This window comes from Takifugu flavidus, chromosome 11, assembly GCF_003711565.1.
Source record: "Takifugu flavidus isolate HTHZ2018 chromosome 11, ASM371156v2, whole genome shotgun sequence".
NCBI classification, from domain to species: domain Eukaryota; kingdom Metazoa; phylum Chordata; class Actinopteri; order Tetraodontiformes; family Tetraodontidae; genus Takifugu; species Takifugu flavidus.
The window spans coordinates 14,591,516-14,608,164 of NC_079530.1; the positions used below are offsets into that span (position 1 = coordinate 14,591,516).

At 42.1% G+C, this 16,649-nt stretch overlaps 4 protein-coding genes across 4 annotated transcripts; 2 read left to right on the forward strand and 2 right to left on the reverse strand.

The window, feature by feature from the left end:
• Positions 1 to 525: 525 nt before the first annotated feature.
• On the forward strand, positions 526 to 5,415 carry eif4e1c (eukaryotic translation initiation factor 4E family member 1c). The gene is made up of 7 exons (XM_057047191.1): positions 526 to 645; positions 1,576 to 1,661; positions 2,847 to 2,942; positions 3,345 to 3,408; positions 3,805 to 3,918; positions 4,035 to 4,174; positions 4,353 to 5,415. The coding sequence occupies exons 1-7, from the start codon at positions 628 to 630 to the stop codon at positions 4,465 to 4,467; spliced, it is 633 nt and encodes a 210-aa protein (XP_056903171.1). The 5' UTR covers positions 526 to 627; the 3' UTR covers positions 4,468 to 5,415.
• Positions 5,162 to 10,245, reverse strand: si:dkey-228d14.5 (uncharacterized protein LOC796266 homolog). The gene is made up of 7 exons (XM_057047189.1): positions 9,969 to 10,245; positions 8,013 to 8,060; positions 7,880 to 7,942; positions 7,737 to 7,804; positions 7,536 to 7,666; positions 7,122 to 7,299; positions 5,162 to 7,021 (listed from the first exon to the last, which is right to left on the reverse strand). Exons 1-7 carry the CDS (start codon positions 10,031 to 10,033, stop codon positions 6,828 to 6,830), a joined length of 747 nt encoding a protein of 248 aa, XP_056903169.1. The 5' UTR covers positions 10,034 to 10,245; the 3' UTR covers positions 5,162 to 6,827.
• A 205-nt stretch (positions 10,246 to 10,450) lies between these two features.
• Positions 10,451 to 13,160, reverse strand: echs1 (enoyl CoA hydratase, short chain, 1, mitochondrial). The gene is made up of 8 exons (XM_057047177.1): positions 12,982 to 13,160; positions 12,344 to 12,541; positions 12,126 to 12,253; positions 11,856 to 11,955; positions 11,664 to 11,768; positions 11,420 to 11,539; positions 11,271 to 11,338; positions 10,451 to 11,188 (listed from the first exon to the last, which is right to left on the reverse strand). The coding sequence occupies exons 1-8, from the start codon at positions 13,070 to 13,072 to the stop codon at positions 11,123 to 11,125; spliced, it is 876 nt and encodes a 291-aa protein (XP_056903157.1). The 5' UTR covers positions 13,073 to 13,160; the 3' UTR covers positions 10,451 to 11,122.
• Positions 13,161 to 13,821: 661 nt separating this feature from the next.
• zgc:110319 (uncharacterized protein LOC796111 homolog) lies at positions 13,822 to 16,359 on the forward strand. Its single transcript, XM_057047188.1, has 8 exons — positions 13,822 to 14,110; positions 14,422 to 14,522; positions 14,656 to 14,791; positions 14,908 to 14,974; positions 15,059 to 15,170; positions 15,258 to 15,321; positions 15,477 to 15,651; positions 15,725 to 16,359. Exons 1-8 carry the CDS (start codon positions 14,046 to 14,048, stop codon positions 15,791 to 15,793), a joined length of 789 nt encoding a protein of 262 aa, XP_056903168.1. The 5' UTR covers positions 13,822 to 14,045; the 3' UTR covers positions 15,794 to 16,359.
• The last annotated feature ends 290 nt before the right edge of the window (positions 16,360 to 16,649 follow it).

Genomic DNA, 16,649 nt, shown 5'->3' on the forward strand with positions numbered 1-16,649 from the left:
AGGGGCTTGCCTGTCAAGCATTCGTCCTCCCATGAAAACATCCTGAAGACATCAGATTAAAGTCACATGTGAATGAATGCATGTAAAATATGTCTGCCATTCTCATAAAAGCACTTGTGTTTCTTTTTATTTTTATATTTTTATTACTGGTTAAATCTAATCAAAAATTATCGAGTGGACATTTGGAAATTACCTTTTCCTATGTTACCTTACAGACCCGAGTTGATAAAGTATTAGTACGATGCATTGATGCACTTTGGCGTAGCTAAACTTTTAGAAAATAGTGTGTCATTTCTCTAAAATGTCTCTCATAATGTTAATAACAGTAACACATGAGGTAACATGTTTAAGCCTTTCAGAAGATTTGGAGATCACATTTCTTTTTAAAGGTTATTTTGTCAGCCAGATGTTCTGATAAAAGTGTATTTTGGTCTTCTTTCACGTGGTCATATTTTAGTGCACGTCTAAAGGAGCAGCAAATAACAGTTTTGTGGGGTTTTAACTAATATAATATAATACATAGATTGGCCCCACCCACATCCGCGTGGCCCTACGCGGCTTCCGTAGCTGCGTGGCCGGTTGAGTGACGCAGCAGCGCCGAACAGGCAGAACATTTCTGCTGTCAAGATGGCGACGTCGGAGCCGGTAAGAGAGACGAGAGAGCGTTGGAAAATTCGATCTGCGTGCACGGGGATGTGAGCCGCATTTGGAAACAATTCTGAGTTTTCGCCTTCTTGAAACGTCGCGTATTATTCTCGGCAGCAGTGCGTTTTTTTAGGCCACAGATGTCAGTTTGCGTGGATTGCAGCGTTAGCGTGGCTAGCGTTGGGATGGTTAAGGCAGTGCCTGACTTTGTTGGCAGGGAGGGACAGATATCGCCCATTCAGACTTCAGTCATTGATATCTATTAAATGTACTAACATTGGAATAAATATCACGAGTTGGTATTTGCCGTTACCTATGTTTATTTCTAAATAATTTGAGTGCGATTGTAAAAATGATTGTACAATGTGGACACGTGTGTAACTAGCTTTTAGCTAGCCCCGTACGTCTGCTACAAGCAATCTTACTTAACTCAATTTTAGTTTAATATTATTTATTTTGGTTATTTTATGCGTATTTTTTACCCTCCGGTGAGTTTTTCGTCCTTTTCTTGCCTGATTCGTCGTGTTATAATAATGATTCGACTTTATAAAATTGGCCATCTGTGTATTCCGGTAGTTTTTAGCTTTAGATGGTTTTGATGTTATTGCAAAATGTCATGTGTGACACAAAAGTGGAGCAACGGGCTTAGAAGCTAAACGACTTAGTTGCATGGAGCTTTCTCTCAGGGGTAAAGATCATAATAATGATATAATTGGACTGATTTTAAGATGAGTTGGTTTCCAACTGTTGCTACTGGTTTCCAAACGTCCCCATGAAGCCACAATGGTAAAAATATTAGCACAACTCCCCATCCTCCAGCATTCCATTTATAATTTGCAATCTTATCTCAAGACACCGTGCAATGGTTCAGGGTTGATTCTGCTGGTGTAGATCTGTCAAATGTCTCATAGAAACTGTACTTTTCTTCAGAAGACAACTGAAACTGAAGACCAACAGGCTGAAAGCCAAGTAGCTGCAGGTTCTGACAGCTCCATCAAGCACCCCTTGCAAAACAGGTGAGAATTCAGCAGCTGCAGTGTTTGAATGGGGTAAGGTCCCTGGACTGGCATAGAAGGCTGTTCTTATGCTAATCTGGCTCATTTGCATATCCTGGTGTAAGTATCGTATTCTTTTTCTGTCGACACAGGTCTGTTGGTGGTACGAATAACTTGAAAATTGAAATTTAACACTCTAAGGTTTGTGTACGGCGTCTAGTTATATTCGTCTAGGGTAAAACTTTTATTTTCTCGTGACTGAGGATTTATGTTAAATCTAAAGATTTGTGTTGACAAATTTGTAATTTGTCTCACTTGTGATGGATCAATAGATCTTATTGAAATGTTGGAAGTGGTAGATTGGAGGCTGACAATGAGGAATTGTTCTTCATACTCTGCCGGTTCCTGTTGGAATTGTTCCCTATTGTCCTCTACAAACTGTTATCACTCTGTGTTGGTGGCCCATTCAGGGGCTTTGTACAGTCGGGTTAGAAACGCTGAATAATTAAGTTACTAAGTCACGTCTAGGCTGTTCTGCTTGTTTGTCCAGCTTTACGGAAAATCCGCTGATCTTTTATCTGGTTTTAGGTGCCCAGAATTTATTTAATATGCCGTATTATTTTCACATTTTTCATCTTCTGTGATTAGAACAAATATTTCTTCAGTACAAACAGCGACAGTCACACAGTTGCTCTTATCTTGTCTTTTTAAAGTTTACTTATTGTCAGTCACTCAGAAAGTTGCACCTGTGTTTAGCGTCCCACCTGTGCCTCTGGCTGGAATGGGTGGACCTTTTGAGCGCACGTGTGTTGATAAATCCAGCAGGACGGTGACCTCGTGTCTGACTGTGGCTCAGTATTAAACATGAAAACACTTCCTTCAGTCTGGTTCCTCACCACATTGTTGGGTAACTACAGCATGGTGTTGCAGCTACACTGTGATTTTGGATGTGTTTGGGTTCCTCACATGTCGGTGAACCTTGGGTGGGGCAGAGAGTTTAAGGAGGACTAGTGAGACAGAAATAACTAAGACTCATCCAGGTCATTGGGGTGAAACCTGATATCCATCACCTGCAGACGTTTGCTTTTTCTACTCAAGCTTACTAGGAGTGTTTGTATTATGAAACAGTTTGCTGTTTGAAGCAGCTATTGTTTGTCGTTGCTCTTGACCATTTTAACCTATTTCCTCCAACAACTTCTCTCTCAGATGGGCCCTGTGGTATTTCAAAAACGACAAGAGTAAAAGCTGGACAGAGAACTTGCGTCTCATTTCCAAGTTTGACACGGTGGAAGACTTTTGGGCGTAAGTTTGCGTGCTCTGTGAAATAATTCTGCACTTTATTTTCTACTAGATGACGTGTTACATAAATGTCTTGAGTAACTTGGATATGGGCTGGGTTGCTAGGCAATTCCATGTTCTGTTCCTAATCAGAAATGGTTTTCCTAAACCTGGCCTGTACGTCCTGGAAGTGAGATTCAGCTCCTTTCGAGCCCATCTCAAAGCATGTGAGATAAAATTTGATGTTTTGGCCTTTAAAAAAATGCAGGTCTCACTTTCATGTCAGATTGGAATTATAAGACCTGCTGCCCCGTTGGCGGCTTTTTATGTGTGTTTCAGTTTCAGCGCTTTACAGGCGTGATCGTGTCCTGTCTGGAGGTCGTCGGGACTTTTTTCCTCAATGTCAACCCTGCTCTTGTTTTGCAGATTGTACAACCACATACAGCAACCAAGCAAGCTTGGCTTCGGCTGCGATTACTGTTTATTTAAGGTGAGCTTTGGTGTTCTGTTTTACCGTGAAAGTGCAGCTGCATTCATTGTTTGTGGAGATATAAACACAAGGCTGGTTTCACTTTCGGAGCCTGGATCCAGGACGAGTCTCCCCCCAAAAGTTTCTGCTTGTTTATGTAGCTTCAGTCGCAGTTTATGTATATCCACGCTGGTTGTGCGGAGACGTCAAACACAGAATGACACACGCCAGTGGAAAGTGTAATTTGACACACAACAACACTGTAACAAGTGCTTGATCAGTGTGAATCAGTTGTGCCTAGCTTGGACCCGCCCTTAAGCATCCGCCTTCAAATCCTGCATGGTGCTCCAGTCAGGGCTGCTTTTCATCTCTCTTTAAGGGACATTGTAACATTTTTGTTGTCTCTTATTATTCCAGGATGGGATTAAACCAATGTGGGAGGATGACAGGAACAAGCTGGGGGGCCGATGGCTGATGACCCTCAACAAACAACAGAGGCACAATGACCTCGATCGCTTCTGGATGGAGACGGTACGGAAACGTTTGTGATGGAGCTTAAATGGGTTTTTATGTCATTCCACAACAACTGTAGTGCACCACAGATTTAATCTGGGTTGTTTGCTTGTTTGTTTGCTTGTTTTTTGCAGCTCTTGTGTTTAGTCGGGGAGTCATTTGACGAGGCAAGTGACGACGTTTGTGGCGCTGTGGTCAACGTTCGACCTAAAGGTGACAAAATAGCCATCTGGACAAGCAACTGCCAAAACAGGGAGGCCATCATGACGATAGGGTAAATAACCCGGTCATCGCTACACCACAGTTGATAAAAACATGTTTTGATTTGTTCTTCACCAACATGCCTCCTCATCTTGTTGGCAGACTAGATTGTTCGCCTATTTGACCACTAGGTGGCGACACGCGTCAGCCTTGATCGTTGCCCGGTCCTTACACCTTCCATCTCTCCACAGGCAACTTTATAAAGAGCGTCTGAACATCCCCATCAAAGCCATGCTCGGCTATCAGTCACACGACGACACATCCAGCAAGAGCGGCTCCACCACCAAGAACATGTACTCCATTTGAACACCTCTTCCAAGTCGCTGTAGATTTAAACAATTATCAAACTGCATCACCACCAGGACTTGAGTTGTCAACTACTGTAGTGTCATTTCCTTTTATTAAGAGATTTGTTCATGTGTACAGAGCTCCCACACACACACACACAGATGAGAAATTGATGAATACGAGGGGACTGGAAAATCTGGCTCCAGTTGATGTCCGCGAGCAAGAGAGGATAAATTGTTTGCTTTTACAGTTAACAAGTTCTGTGATTGATACAGTGGTGACACTCTAGTTTAGCTAAGGACCAGCTCTTTGTCTTCTTTTCCCAGTAGTTAATGGCAGGAGACGACTCTTCTGCCTCGTGCTTCACCTCACGCCATTTTCTGACTCCTCACTAAGTAACGCTCACGCGAAAACACGTCTACTTTCACAGATTTTAAGGGCAATTTTAATGTGATTTATCCTGAAGTGTTACGCATCTAAAAATCTACAGTATCTTAAAGGTGTGAAAGCCAGGCTCGTGCTCCAAAGTGTAAGGTTTGGATTTAACTCCACTTGTCATTTCAGCCATGCTGGAACGGTGGGGAAAATGCTTCTAGAACTTTTGTACCTGTTTTCCTTTCCTTTACATTTATTTATAATGTATGCATTTAGTTAACATTTTAGTTGAAATATGACCTTGAAGCTTGTGTTTGTTCAATTTCTTTTTTTAAAAAAAAAAAAGGTTAACGATGTTGACTACTGCATATAGATGACCTTTTTTGTACCATACAGTAACGATGCTGACAGAATTAAGTGTGCTCTCTGCTGTCTCATTACTAAAAGTGTAGATAATGTCACTCCCTTATTGGTTGATGCAAGAGAAATACATTCATTGTGAAAAGAGTTTTGCTCATGTATCTTTATTATCTGTAATTCCAGGATGTATATTACCTTCTTTCAAGTAAAGTTTAAGTGCTTTGCATTAAATATGGGACTCTTTGTGAAATTCTATGAGGGGAAAAATGCTTGTTTGCTGAAGCTCAGTCATCATGCTGTGTTGCCTGGGTCACCGCAGGTGAGCAGGGTACCAAGGTTAGCTTGGTGCTGCCTCCCCCTGCTGCTGGAGCATGTTTGGGGAGGGGGGGGTGTTTGCTCTGGGGCTTGAACCAGGAACCTTCTGCTTCCCAGTTCAGACCCCAACAGACTGAGCTACTGCCCCAAAGTTGTAGCGTTCTTATCTAACGTCTGCTTGAACACATTCAGACAGAGGGAAAAGTGCTGCATCACAATTACAGCTGAAGTTTGATCCATTGGCTCCACTAACACCTAATGTGTCCCAGTCTTTAAACAGTTTAAATCTTTCACCGTAAACGTCAGCTGAGGATTGATTCACCATCAAACCCTCTCAGGTCCAGCACCATCAGCCCCTGTATCAAAAAACTTGTATCATTTGCCTGGGATTTTGAAAAATCTGCCAAAGTTGCACAGGAAATAAACTTTCCCTCAACTGCAAACGTTCCGTGAGGCTGTAGGGAGGGTTGGGGCTTACGAGATTACCGAGAATCCTTTATTACATTTCTATGTTGTGTGATCATCAGAGAAATGTGATAACTGGATAGACGAGTTCTGGGCTCTTTTTGGCATCATTAACGAGGAAGAACTTCACCAGAAAGTCTGAGCTGTCGAGCTCACACAGAAGCAAATTCCTGAAAATGTACAGACTCTGAAGCAGGAAGCTGAAGGACCGTGAGAGTCCCCTGTTCGCCCTTCTGTGAAGCACCTGGAGACATTCTGATTGTAACATGCCAGAGAAACAAAGTTGAATTGAATTTGAATACTTTTTTCTGAAACTCTGAGGCACGTGGAATACAAACCACAGTTTCCTGGGATTATTTTAGTCTTTTTTTTAACCCAGGTAAATGAATAAGTTGTTGGAAATATTGAAAAAGAGGCTCATGGTCCTGAAAATCTGGCTGCTGTGCATGTGAGTTGGTGTGTTGGTCAAAACCCACCGCTGAACTACTGCAGATGACCCATCAAACAGGATGGGACACCGCCACACACACACGGGCCTGAACAGTCTGTACAGAGGGTGTGTTGGACTGCTGATGCTGTCACCGTTCTCTCTTTATGATCCAGTCAAACAGGATCGTCTGGCGTCATCGAGTCTCAAAATAAAAGACTGGATTGGAACACACCCTGGAAAAGCAGCTGGTTAACAGGTCTCGTATCTGGCCCCTCATTAAAATATCGCCTAAATTGTTTCTGGTCAATCATATCAAAATAATTTAAACATCTTAAACAGATAAACCCCTTCCCAGAAAAATGTCCAGAGCATGTTCTTAGTGCTCTCTGTCTGTCTCTTGTGTTTAGGCATCTGGGGCCCAGGGCGGCCTTCCTCAGGACATGGTGAGCATCAGCGGCTTTTCGTCCTCCTGTTTGCCAAAGATGTTCGCCAGCATGAAGGAGGAGAAGAAGCAGAACTCCACAGCGAAGCTGAGCTCGAACAGCTGCAGGTTGACGCTGAGCATCCACTCAAACACAGCTGACAGGAGCACGTGAAAGTACTCAGCCTGCACAGACAAAATGGTGTCTGACGCTTCCGAGTGAAGGACTGAAACGACACTTCATAAACCTCTGTGTGTGCTTGTGATTGTAAAAACCTAACAGAATTAGACCCCTGTGAAGGATACAGCAGATGGTGACGATGATCTGGAGTACAGTGGAGGCCACGCGTAGCGGTAAGAGGATCCGCTCGTATCCAGACAGCGTGCACAGCCTGGTCAGCACCGTGAGGATGGTGGTGTAAAAGCAGATGCACAGAAAGCTGACGGCAGCTCCAAGGTGGTGAAGCACGGGCAGATCACCTGGCTGGGAGACACGAGCTGATGTTAAAGCTGGAATAACTACAAATTGCTTCCAACAATATGATGTTTGAACTGCTGCAGCAGTCAGTTTGCAACCTCGGATCTTTCAGAGGTCACGGTACAAATATTTGCTCGCCTTGACAGGTGCTTGTGTATATGGCAGCTGTTGGGTTTTACTGTCAATAATAATGAGCTCTCTGTTCAATCTGCCCGGGCTGCATCAGGAAGTGCAGTACTCACGTTGCAGTTTCCGGCCGCGAACGCGCCCATGGCTGCCACCACGCCGAAGGCCAGGCCAACCCTGCTCAGCATGAAGTGGCACGCGTGCTTCTCCAGGATATGAGCATGGTGGAAGATGCAGAAGAGCAGAACTGGAAGGGAGGTCAAGGTCAGTGCGACACGGCTCTTCTGAAATGGGAGATTTGCTGCAGGGAAACTCACACAGGAAGGCTCCTGCGTTGATGGTGGCGCTGAACAGGGAGCTCTCCGGTGCACTTCTCCCACTTGTGCTGGAATCACATGCAAATATTCCATCAGTGTCCGCGAGCAAGAGGATGAGGATGATAACCAGACCGTGTTCTCACCTGATGGTGGGAACCAAGCAGCATCCGCTGGAATGGTTCCCCCTGCAGAAGTTTTCACCACCCCTGAAAAACACACAAGTTCCAGTCGGGAGACACGTCCAAGTGTTGATTTATGGAGAGAGCTAGAACCTACCAGTCGGTGAGAGAGCACACATGTTTGTTGGAGAGGGCCAGACCATACCTGAAAAACAATAAAGATAGAAAATCAATAGTCACTTTGGTATTAAACATTTTTGCTCACAGAAACATAGCGTGTTTGTAGGAGCAGATAACTTTGCGTATGGTTAAGTGTGGCTGTGTTGGACCTGGTAGTGATGAGAATGCATATTGCAAATATACACTGCAAATATATTGTACATTTCAGAAAACCAATGGGGGTTATGGATTACACAAGACAAATTAAAATAAAATGTATCTATTTCTTTGTACTCCGTTGAAGATACATACTGTAAAGTAGAATACTACAATTTATAGAAAATTCCATTTCTCCATCAGCTGTAATTGCATTCATCTTAATATCAACACCTTCAGGCAGGTGCAGGATATGTAATTCCTACTGAGATCTTACTGAGCACTGCGAAAGGTCACGAATGGTTCAGAATCAAGAGAATTTTACGTGCAAAAGTTAAGATGATCCGCTGAAGCAGCTAACTTCCTCATATTCAAGCTAGCATGAAGTGCCTAGCACAGAGATGTCAAACTCAAATACCCAGTGGGCCAAAATTCAAAACGGGGACAAAGTCACGGGCCAACATTGATATTTATTGAAAAAATCTTCCTCCAGCTATAACATGGAACCTTTTGATATGGACCCAAACTAGTTTTGCTCAACAACTGAACATGGAACAAGCAAAGCTCAATACAAAACAATAATTATAAATAATTTATTATTGCACACATCACTGGCATTCATTTCTTCTCTTTTTTGCAGCCTTCTGAATTAAATTTCAATAGTAATCTTTTGCCATTGTAAGTTAATTTAAATGTAATGCCTTTTCATTTCTTCTACTTTCTGGCGCCTTTGAATCATTTCCAGGTGCTTGTGCTTGTCTTGGTGTTGCATTTTATCTATATTTCTATATTATCTACTATTGCATGTCATCTGCTGTTGTTCTCCTTGTAATGCACATTGGCTCCACATACAAAACAGACGGGTACATCTTTTATATATCTAAACATATATTCTGCCTCCTACCTGTTCAGAAAGGTCCTATTTTCTGCCTTTAATCATTTTTCAGAGGGGTAGTGCCAGAATTAGCATTAGCATATAAGGTCGCTATGACTACTTTCTTTTTCTTGGTGGTTGGCAAGCCACAAATTGGTGCATTCCCACCACCAATTGATGTGGAGTGTGGATTTTCACACCAAAACACCAGCAGAGCATTGTAGTATTAGCACATGCGTTTTAAACGATAATACCGGCGGGCCACCTCTAATAGTCAATTGGTGTGGCTTTACGGGCCAAATATAATTAAATTGCGGGCCAAATTTGGCCCACGGGCGAGAGTTTGACACCTATGGTCTAGCAGGAAGTGCCTTTCCGTTTGTCCCGCCCCCGAACCGCAACTGACCAATCATAGGTTAGCAGGTAGGGTGGGAGGAGCTAGCAAACTTTCACGTTTCACGCGCCCCGCACAGACAATCGCGCGTTCCTGAGCGTCTTCTCATACCAGCGTTGGGTAATTGAAGTTGTCGGCTGTAGATACACAAAATCTTAAATAAATATTTATCTTTAGTTTAAATGTTTAGTCTTTGTTTTTATTATATTTGATTTTTTTTAATCTATTATACATCTTCCTGTTTCCTGTGTGTGAGAGCATCTGTCTCGCGCTCTGTTTACCGATAAATAAAGAACAAAGATATACACTACACATTAAAAATATATAAAAACGCACACAAAAATGCCATCGACTTTGCCGACTGCGGTGTTTAACTTTGAAAATTGACCGGATTCCTTAGTTTTTAGCGTCTGACTTCCTGTTGGCTTGACGCGATCAGCATCGTCCAGACACCGACGAGCGTCGCTTCTGCGCCCAGCGTGTTAGACAGAACTTTCACATGAAAAACTTCTTATTTCTGGTCAACTTACACGGTCCAGGTTCCAAGGAAAGACACCAGAGCCAGAGAGACCGGGAGGATAACCCAGAGAACCATGTCTGGTTGATGAAGAAGAGGAATGACAATGGGAATGTCTTCAAGCCGCCAGCTTCAGTCTGTCAGCACATCATCCTCATGCATAACATACAAGTTTGAAACCGGGCGATGACAGCAGAGCTGATTCTTATTCTCGTCATTCTCGATCCGCCACACCTCCGCAGAACCACTGTGCACTTTCAGAATAAACATTGAGAAATGTGGGATTGGCTGTCTTCGGGAGTGGATTTAACTCATTCCAGTGTCACCAAGGTGTTCCAATTATAACGTATACAAATATTTCTGGCTTCTTGTACTTATTCTGTACAATATAAAGCAGGCACTCGTTACAAATTGTAACTTTATATACAAATATACAGATACACACACTGCATTTTGAATGTTCTTTGGTACGAGTCTAAAAATCAAGGACAGAAATACAAATTGGCTGTTGTTTCTTTTCTTTAACAAAAAGCTTAAAATCGAGTCAGCACACTTTATAGTCTGATTTTATTGTTATACACGCACTGATAAGTTTGTACGTGGTGGTCAAACGTCTGATAGTGCAGCTCAGTGCTGAGACGTCACTCCAGATACAATCAAGCTGTAGATGAAGACAGGCAGTGACGGAGGCCACATCATATACGTAACCATCACAAATATGCTTATATCACTGCCTGCATCATATGTTGCTTTTATAAAATGGTAACCAAGTGTTAGTGGCTAGATTTTTTTTCTTAAGTGGTACAAAAAGGCTACTTGAGATTTACTTAGAGCCGATCTAATCAGAATTAAGCAAATCTTAATCAAAAAGAGGAGTAATTTTCATCCAGCCATTGGGAAACTACTGAGCTTATCTGTTTCCAAAAGTCACCTCAAGATAATTCCAACACTGTGGAGACAGCAGAGGATGACGTAAAACAAGGGAATGGTTAAAAGCCGTGAAGGCATTTTTCTATGTGTTCTGTTTGCCAACTGCTCGGTAGTCAAGTTGAAATTAAGGCCATAACCACAATATATGATCAATTGACTTTAGCTTTTACAGCATTCAACGGCTTGCACATAACCAAAGAACCAGCTGATATCAGGAAATGAAGGACCGTGGCTCTTTTAATTGTCCTGAAAATTGGCTTTTCTCTTCTCAACGAATGCCGTCATGCCTTCCTTACGGTCTTCCTGTGAGGCAGAAATCCAAATAACGATGTTAAATCATAGGACTATCAGAACATCTCACTCTCAGATTGAGTCTTTCACTCACCGTAGCGAAGGTAGCGTGGAATAAGCGCTTCTCCAAACGGTTGCCCTCGGCCAGACTCAGTTCGAAAGCTACATTTACATAAATTGACCAACAGTTACTTGATTTTACTCAATTGTGTAGGTTCAGGTCACTCAACTAATTTTACACACCTGAATTTACAGCCTCTTTGGCCATAGCGGTGACAAGTTTGGAGTTGGAAGCTATTTTTTCACCACATTTTACAGCTTCAGACACCAGCTGATCGACAGGATAAACATCACTGACCAAACCTGGGAAACCAAAATATTAGTAGAAAGAACAAAAGGAGAAAACAATGAACATGGATCTTTGTGAAACCTTTATGAAAGGAAGACTCTGAAGTCAACATATAACTTCATATATATAGTTTTTTACCTGATTGTTTGGCTTCTTGTGCATTAATTCTGTCGCCTGTTAGAACCATTTTCATGGCCAGGGATTTGCCCACAGCGCGGGTCAGCCTCTGGGTGCCACCCGCACCTGCAGAACCCCAGATAGAATAACTTCTACTTCTGCTTCCTTAAAAGATGAAAACAAAATACACCAAGTAGATCAGAATATGTTTACCTGGAATTGTACCCAGCAGGATCTCTGGCTGGCCAAACTGTGCCTTCTCCCCAGCAAAGATGATATCACACATCATCGCCAGCTCACAGCCTCCACCCAGCTGAAAGAGTAGAGGGAACAGAATGGATACACATGGATAAAACAGGAAGTGAGAGAGGTTCCATTTTGTAAATAATCCCATTATTCCCCACTTTAACTAAATTTTTCAAATATACCGCTGACAGATTGCAGCCACAAACATCCCACTGAGAAGAGATACATGATACACACAGCAAAACCATTGACAGCAGCAATCACAGGCTTCTTCATGGTGGACACTCTGTTCCAGTGAGCCAAGAAGTTTCCAGCAAAACACTGCTGGAAGGTTTGATTCTGCATCTCTTTAATATCTGCTCCAGCTGAAAAACAAAAAGGTTCATCTTGGTGCACTTGCAGAGATTTTAGTACGTTGTCTGCTGAAAACATGGAAAAACGAATCCTCGCATTACCAGCAAAGGCTCTCTCACTGCCAGTGATGACGATGGCTCCAACACCACCGTCGGCCTCAAAGTTGTCCAAGGCCTGTCCCACCTCCCGCATCAGGCCATCACACAGGGCGTTCAGAGCCTTGGGTCGGTTCAGCTGGATGAAACCCACGTTGTTCTCCTCACCTCGCTTTTCCACTAAAATGTACTCATACTGGCCACCTGCACGCAAAAAAAGAGGAATGCATGGATTAGAATTAAGAGGTTGATTTTCAAGTGCAGTTTTAAATCATGTATTACCCGTCCAACTAAATAACACTTTTTTTGATGACGCACTATCCAAAAAAGCTGCGACATATTCTGTCTACTCATTAATGTGTAGATTGCGTCACTTATGGTGAGTAAAAGAGGTAAAGTTCAAGTTGTGGACTCGCCTTTCATAGAATATGAAGGACCGAATCAAATCTGGTGTTAGTTTGTGGGGTTTCTTTCGTTTTTTGTTCTTTTTTTACTAAACTAAATCTCAAAGTTTATGGAATGCAAATGGACCACACATGGACAAACTTGACCCGCAGTCTGCTTTTGCGTCGTGCGTGTTATTGACGCAAACACCTTGACATTGTGGCATGCCCCAGGCTTTCCTTGTTTACTTTAATGCACACCTGAGCTGTAGAGGCGAGCAGCAGAAAGCAGAGCCGGTGCTGCTCTGGACGACTTCAGAAGCAAAGCAGAACTTGTCCAAAGGAAAGACATGACGACAAGAAGGAGGGACGCTGCTAATGAATCTGCTAGCAAGGTTGCTGTCAGTTCGAGGCAGACTCCGCCTTTTCCTGGATACGTCACTTCCTGCATCTACGGGTGCTGAGGTGGGACTATTGTCATGATTTATATTACCATACCTCACCACATCCCTTTCGCTTTCCCCTTTCAGGCACTACGATAAAAAGAATAGTGAAATAATGAGTTATTACACTGATAAGAATACTTCCTCAGTAACTCAGGGTTTATTTTGTTTTTCTTTTAATGAGTAATAAGTAATACTAACTTGGACATATAATGGACAGAATTAATATTTGTATGAAATCTTTTTAAACATTGGTTTGTGACCTAAAATCCGCATTTCCCAAGGGATCGCCATCTACAAAAACATGTTAGGAATACTGGGACATAGTCAACTCTGAAAGGCAGCTTTCTAACGCTCAAAAAGAGGTTGGACTGGGCAGGAACCCTAAAAGAAGAGAGTAATCACGAATATCAGAACAGGACACACTGGACTAGTACACTTCACAAATAGGAAAACATGTAACTCGAATAAGTACAATAATAAAGTGATAATATGTAGATAATAAAGTAGAATATGTCCCACGTATCCTGGTTGATTGCAGGGCCTACAGGGAAGGGAGGAACGAATTAAACATCCATATCTTTTCTGCTTGTGTTTTATCAACCTACTCAACCACACCCCGGTCCAATAGGCGGCGCTATTGCTTACGCTGTTTGCCAGCTGCCAATCAAATCTAAAGAAGGAGGGTTTCCGGTCGCGTGATTCCATCACTTTCAATTTAAGTTAATTTTAGAAAGAAAAAAAAACACCGTTAAACTCAGGTTAAGACTTGTTCTCGGTCTTGGGGCGTTTTGAAACGGGGTTGTTTAAGAAGCGACTTTGATAGGAAACAGAATTTGGATATACTGTAGATCTGAGTTCCTTATACCCAAAACAACCAACATGGCGGCGCACATGAGATGGGGACTTCGCCAGTTGTTGCGGGCCAGAAATACGGCGCATTTCAGGTTCGATCCAGCGGTCATATGTTTAATACACCCATCGTGCTAGAAAAGCTACGCGTTCTATATGAAAGTTTAGTAAATGCGACACCTGTTGGAAGAAACTAGCTAATCCGCTAACTAGCATGCTATATGAGGATAACTGATTCCATTCACTTATTTGGATGTGTATACTGGTTTATACGATGCTTGTGATTTTGTAAACGTTGTCGTCTATGCAAACAATGAAGTGTATTGGTTTAACAGTTTACTTAAAAACGTCTAGTACTTAAACATGCGTTGTTTGACCGATATTGTGCAATGTGGGTATTTTTCAGGTCTTTGGAGAAGACGAGATGCTCAGAAAAGCCATTTTGCACGCTGCAGAACTTCGTCACAATACCGACTCCGAATCGACCTGGAATCGTGCATTTTTCTAGTGAGGGGCTTTAAGATACAACATTAATAACCCAGCGTGCTATTTCATTTCATTAATATTCCATTCATCGTGCCATACTGCCACAACCGTACCCAAGGTCCTCAAACCTAAACAATCGTACTGTATGTTGCAGAAAGACACCTGTCCATCCAGACACAAGACACCCCGAACCCTCAAAGCTTAAAGTTTCTCCCGGGTAAACCTGTCCTCGGAGCAGGGACACTTGACTTTCCCTCTCCGAGCTCAGCTGGATGTTCTACTTTAGCCAGGTTGGGTACTGTTTTCAAAGTTGTATTATGGTTTATTAGTCAATGTAGTATTTGTATATTTGAAATACTGGTTCTTGAAAAAAAATCTAATTTCCTGTTTCTGTATCTCTTTGCAGGGACCTATTTGAAATCGAGGGTGTGAAAAGTGTGTTCTTTGGCCCCGATTTCATCACAGTCACAAAAGTAAGTATTAAATGTACTGTCAGTTTATTATTCTGTTGTTGTGCATATGGTTATCAGCTTACACATTTACTTATCTTTTGGCAGACTGATGAGGACGTGGACTGGATAGGCATAAAGCACCATGTTTCAGAGGCTATAGCTAAATTCTTTGAGAGTGGTGACCCAATAACAACAGGCGTTGTCTATAATGAAAGCAGTGCGTATGCCATAATCCATATTAATCACCTTTGCTGCAGGCACAATTTTTTTTTTGTTGATAAATCCACAATTTAATTGTCTTTAGGTCACTCTGAAGATGATGATGACATTGTGTCAATGATAAAGGAGCTCCTAGACACACGAATCAGGTACTGATCCAGCCTCAGCAGAAGGTTTAGCATGAGCTTTGCTTTTGTTTCTTGCATTTTGACTAACTGATGTTCACTTTCTAACAGTTCGTACTGTGAATTCTTCCCAGAGCATTAGTTGTGCGATAACCTCTCTCATCTGTGGTGTTTGCCAGACCTACGGTGCAGGAGGACGGGGGAGACGTCATCTTTAAAGGGTTTGACAGCGGGACAGTCAAGCTGAAGCTGGTGGGTTCCTGCACAGGGTGCCCCAGCTCAACAGTCACGTTGAAGAATGGCATTCAGAACATGTTGCAGTTTTACATCCCAGAAGTCGACAGTGTGGAACAGGTGACCTGCAGCATCAGTTTGTGTTATTTGCAGTTAGATGTCTGTTCTTATATTGTCTATTATCTGTGCCCAGGTGGAAGATGAAGTGGATGAAATCAATGCAAAGGTTTTCACAGAGCTGGAACAAAAACTCAGTGAATAAAGAGAGTAAAAAGGCTCCTAGTGTAAAACAACCCCAGGCATTGTGACCTCTGCCAAGGAGGTTATGTGACAACCGCCATGTTTGTTTGACCTGAAGGAAAAATAACTCCAAAAGAAGTGTATTTTAGGAAGATGTTGGTGATCGGAACTTTGGCTGATCATCTACAGATCATAGCTGATGAGCCAAGGGGCTTTGATGTTATGTAACCTTGTATTACTACTGCGTATACATATACTACTGCGGTTTTCAGTCAGCAAATGTGGGGAAATGACCTGCTTGGCAGAGGTCTGTAGTCTCTGAGTTCTTTGTTTTTTGAGTTTCAACTGTCCTGCTACTGTTATAATAATACTGCTTCCTCAAATAATTAAAATAGCTCAGTCACCGCATGAATATACTGTACACTCACCAAAAACAGACGACACACAAGCTTCTGTAACGTCCTCTGCCTAGTGAAGGTCCTACCTTAAATACTGTATTGTTTATTATGTATTTATTTCTTAACTGTATATTTTCAAATTGCATTTAAAATAAATGAAGTTAAAGTGTCTGCTTGATGTGAAAGCAAATGGAGTTGTTCTGCTGTTGGAGTATACCACAGAAAATTTTTATTATAAAAAAGGAAGGTAGGTTTAAAGATTTATATTTGGAAGCCTCTATTAAAATGAGCTATTTATCTTCAAACATTCAAAACTGTAATTGTTTATGGTAACTGTCTTATCAAAATGCAACTACACAAAGATATTAAGTAAATATTATGTTCGTGAAAGTTCCGAGGTTAAAACCAGTTTAAATTGACCGATCTTTTATTTAAAAAAACAAAACAAAAAAAACTCACCCTGTCCGCGCATGCGCAGGT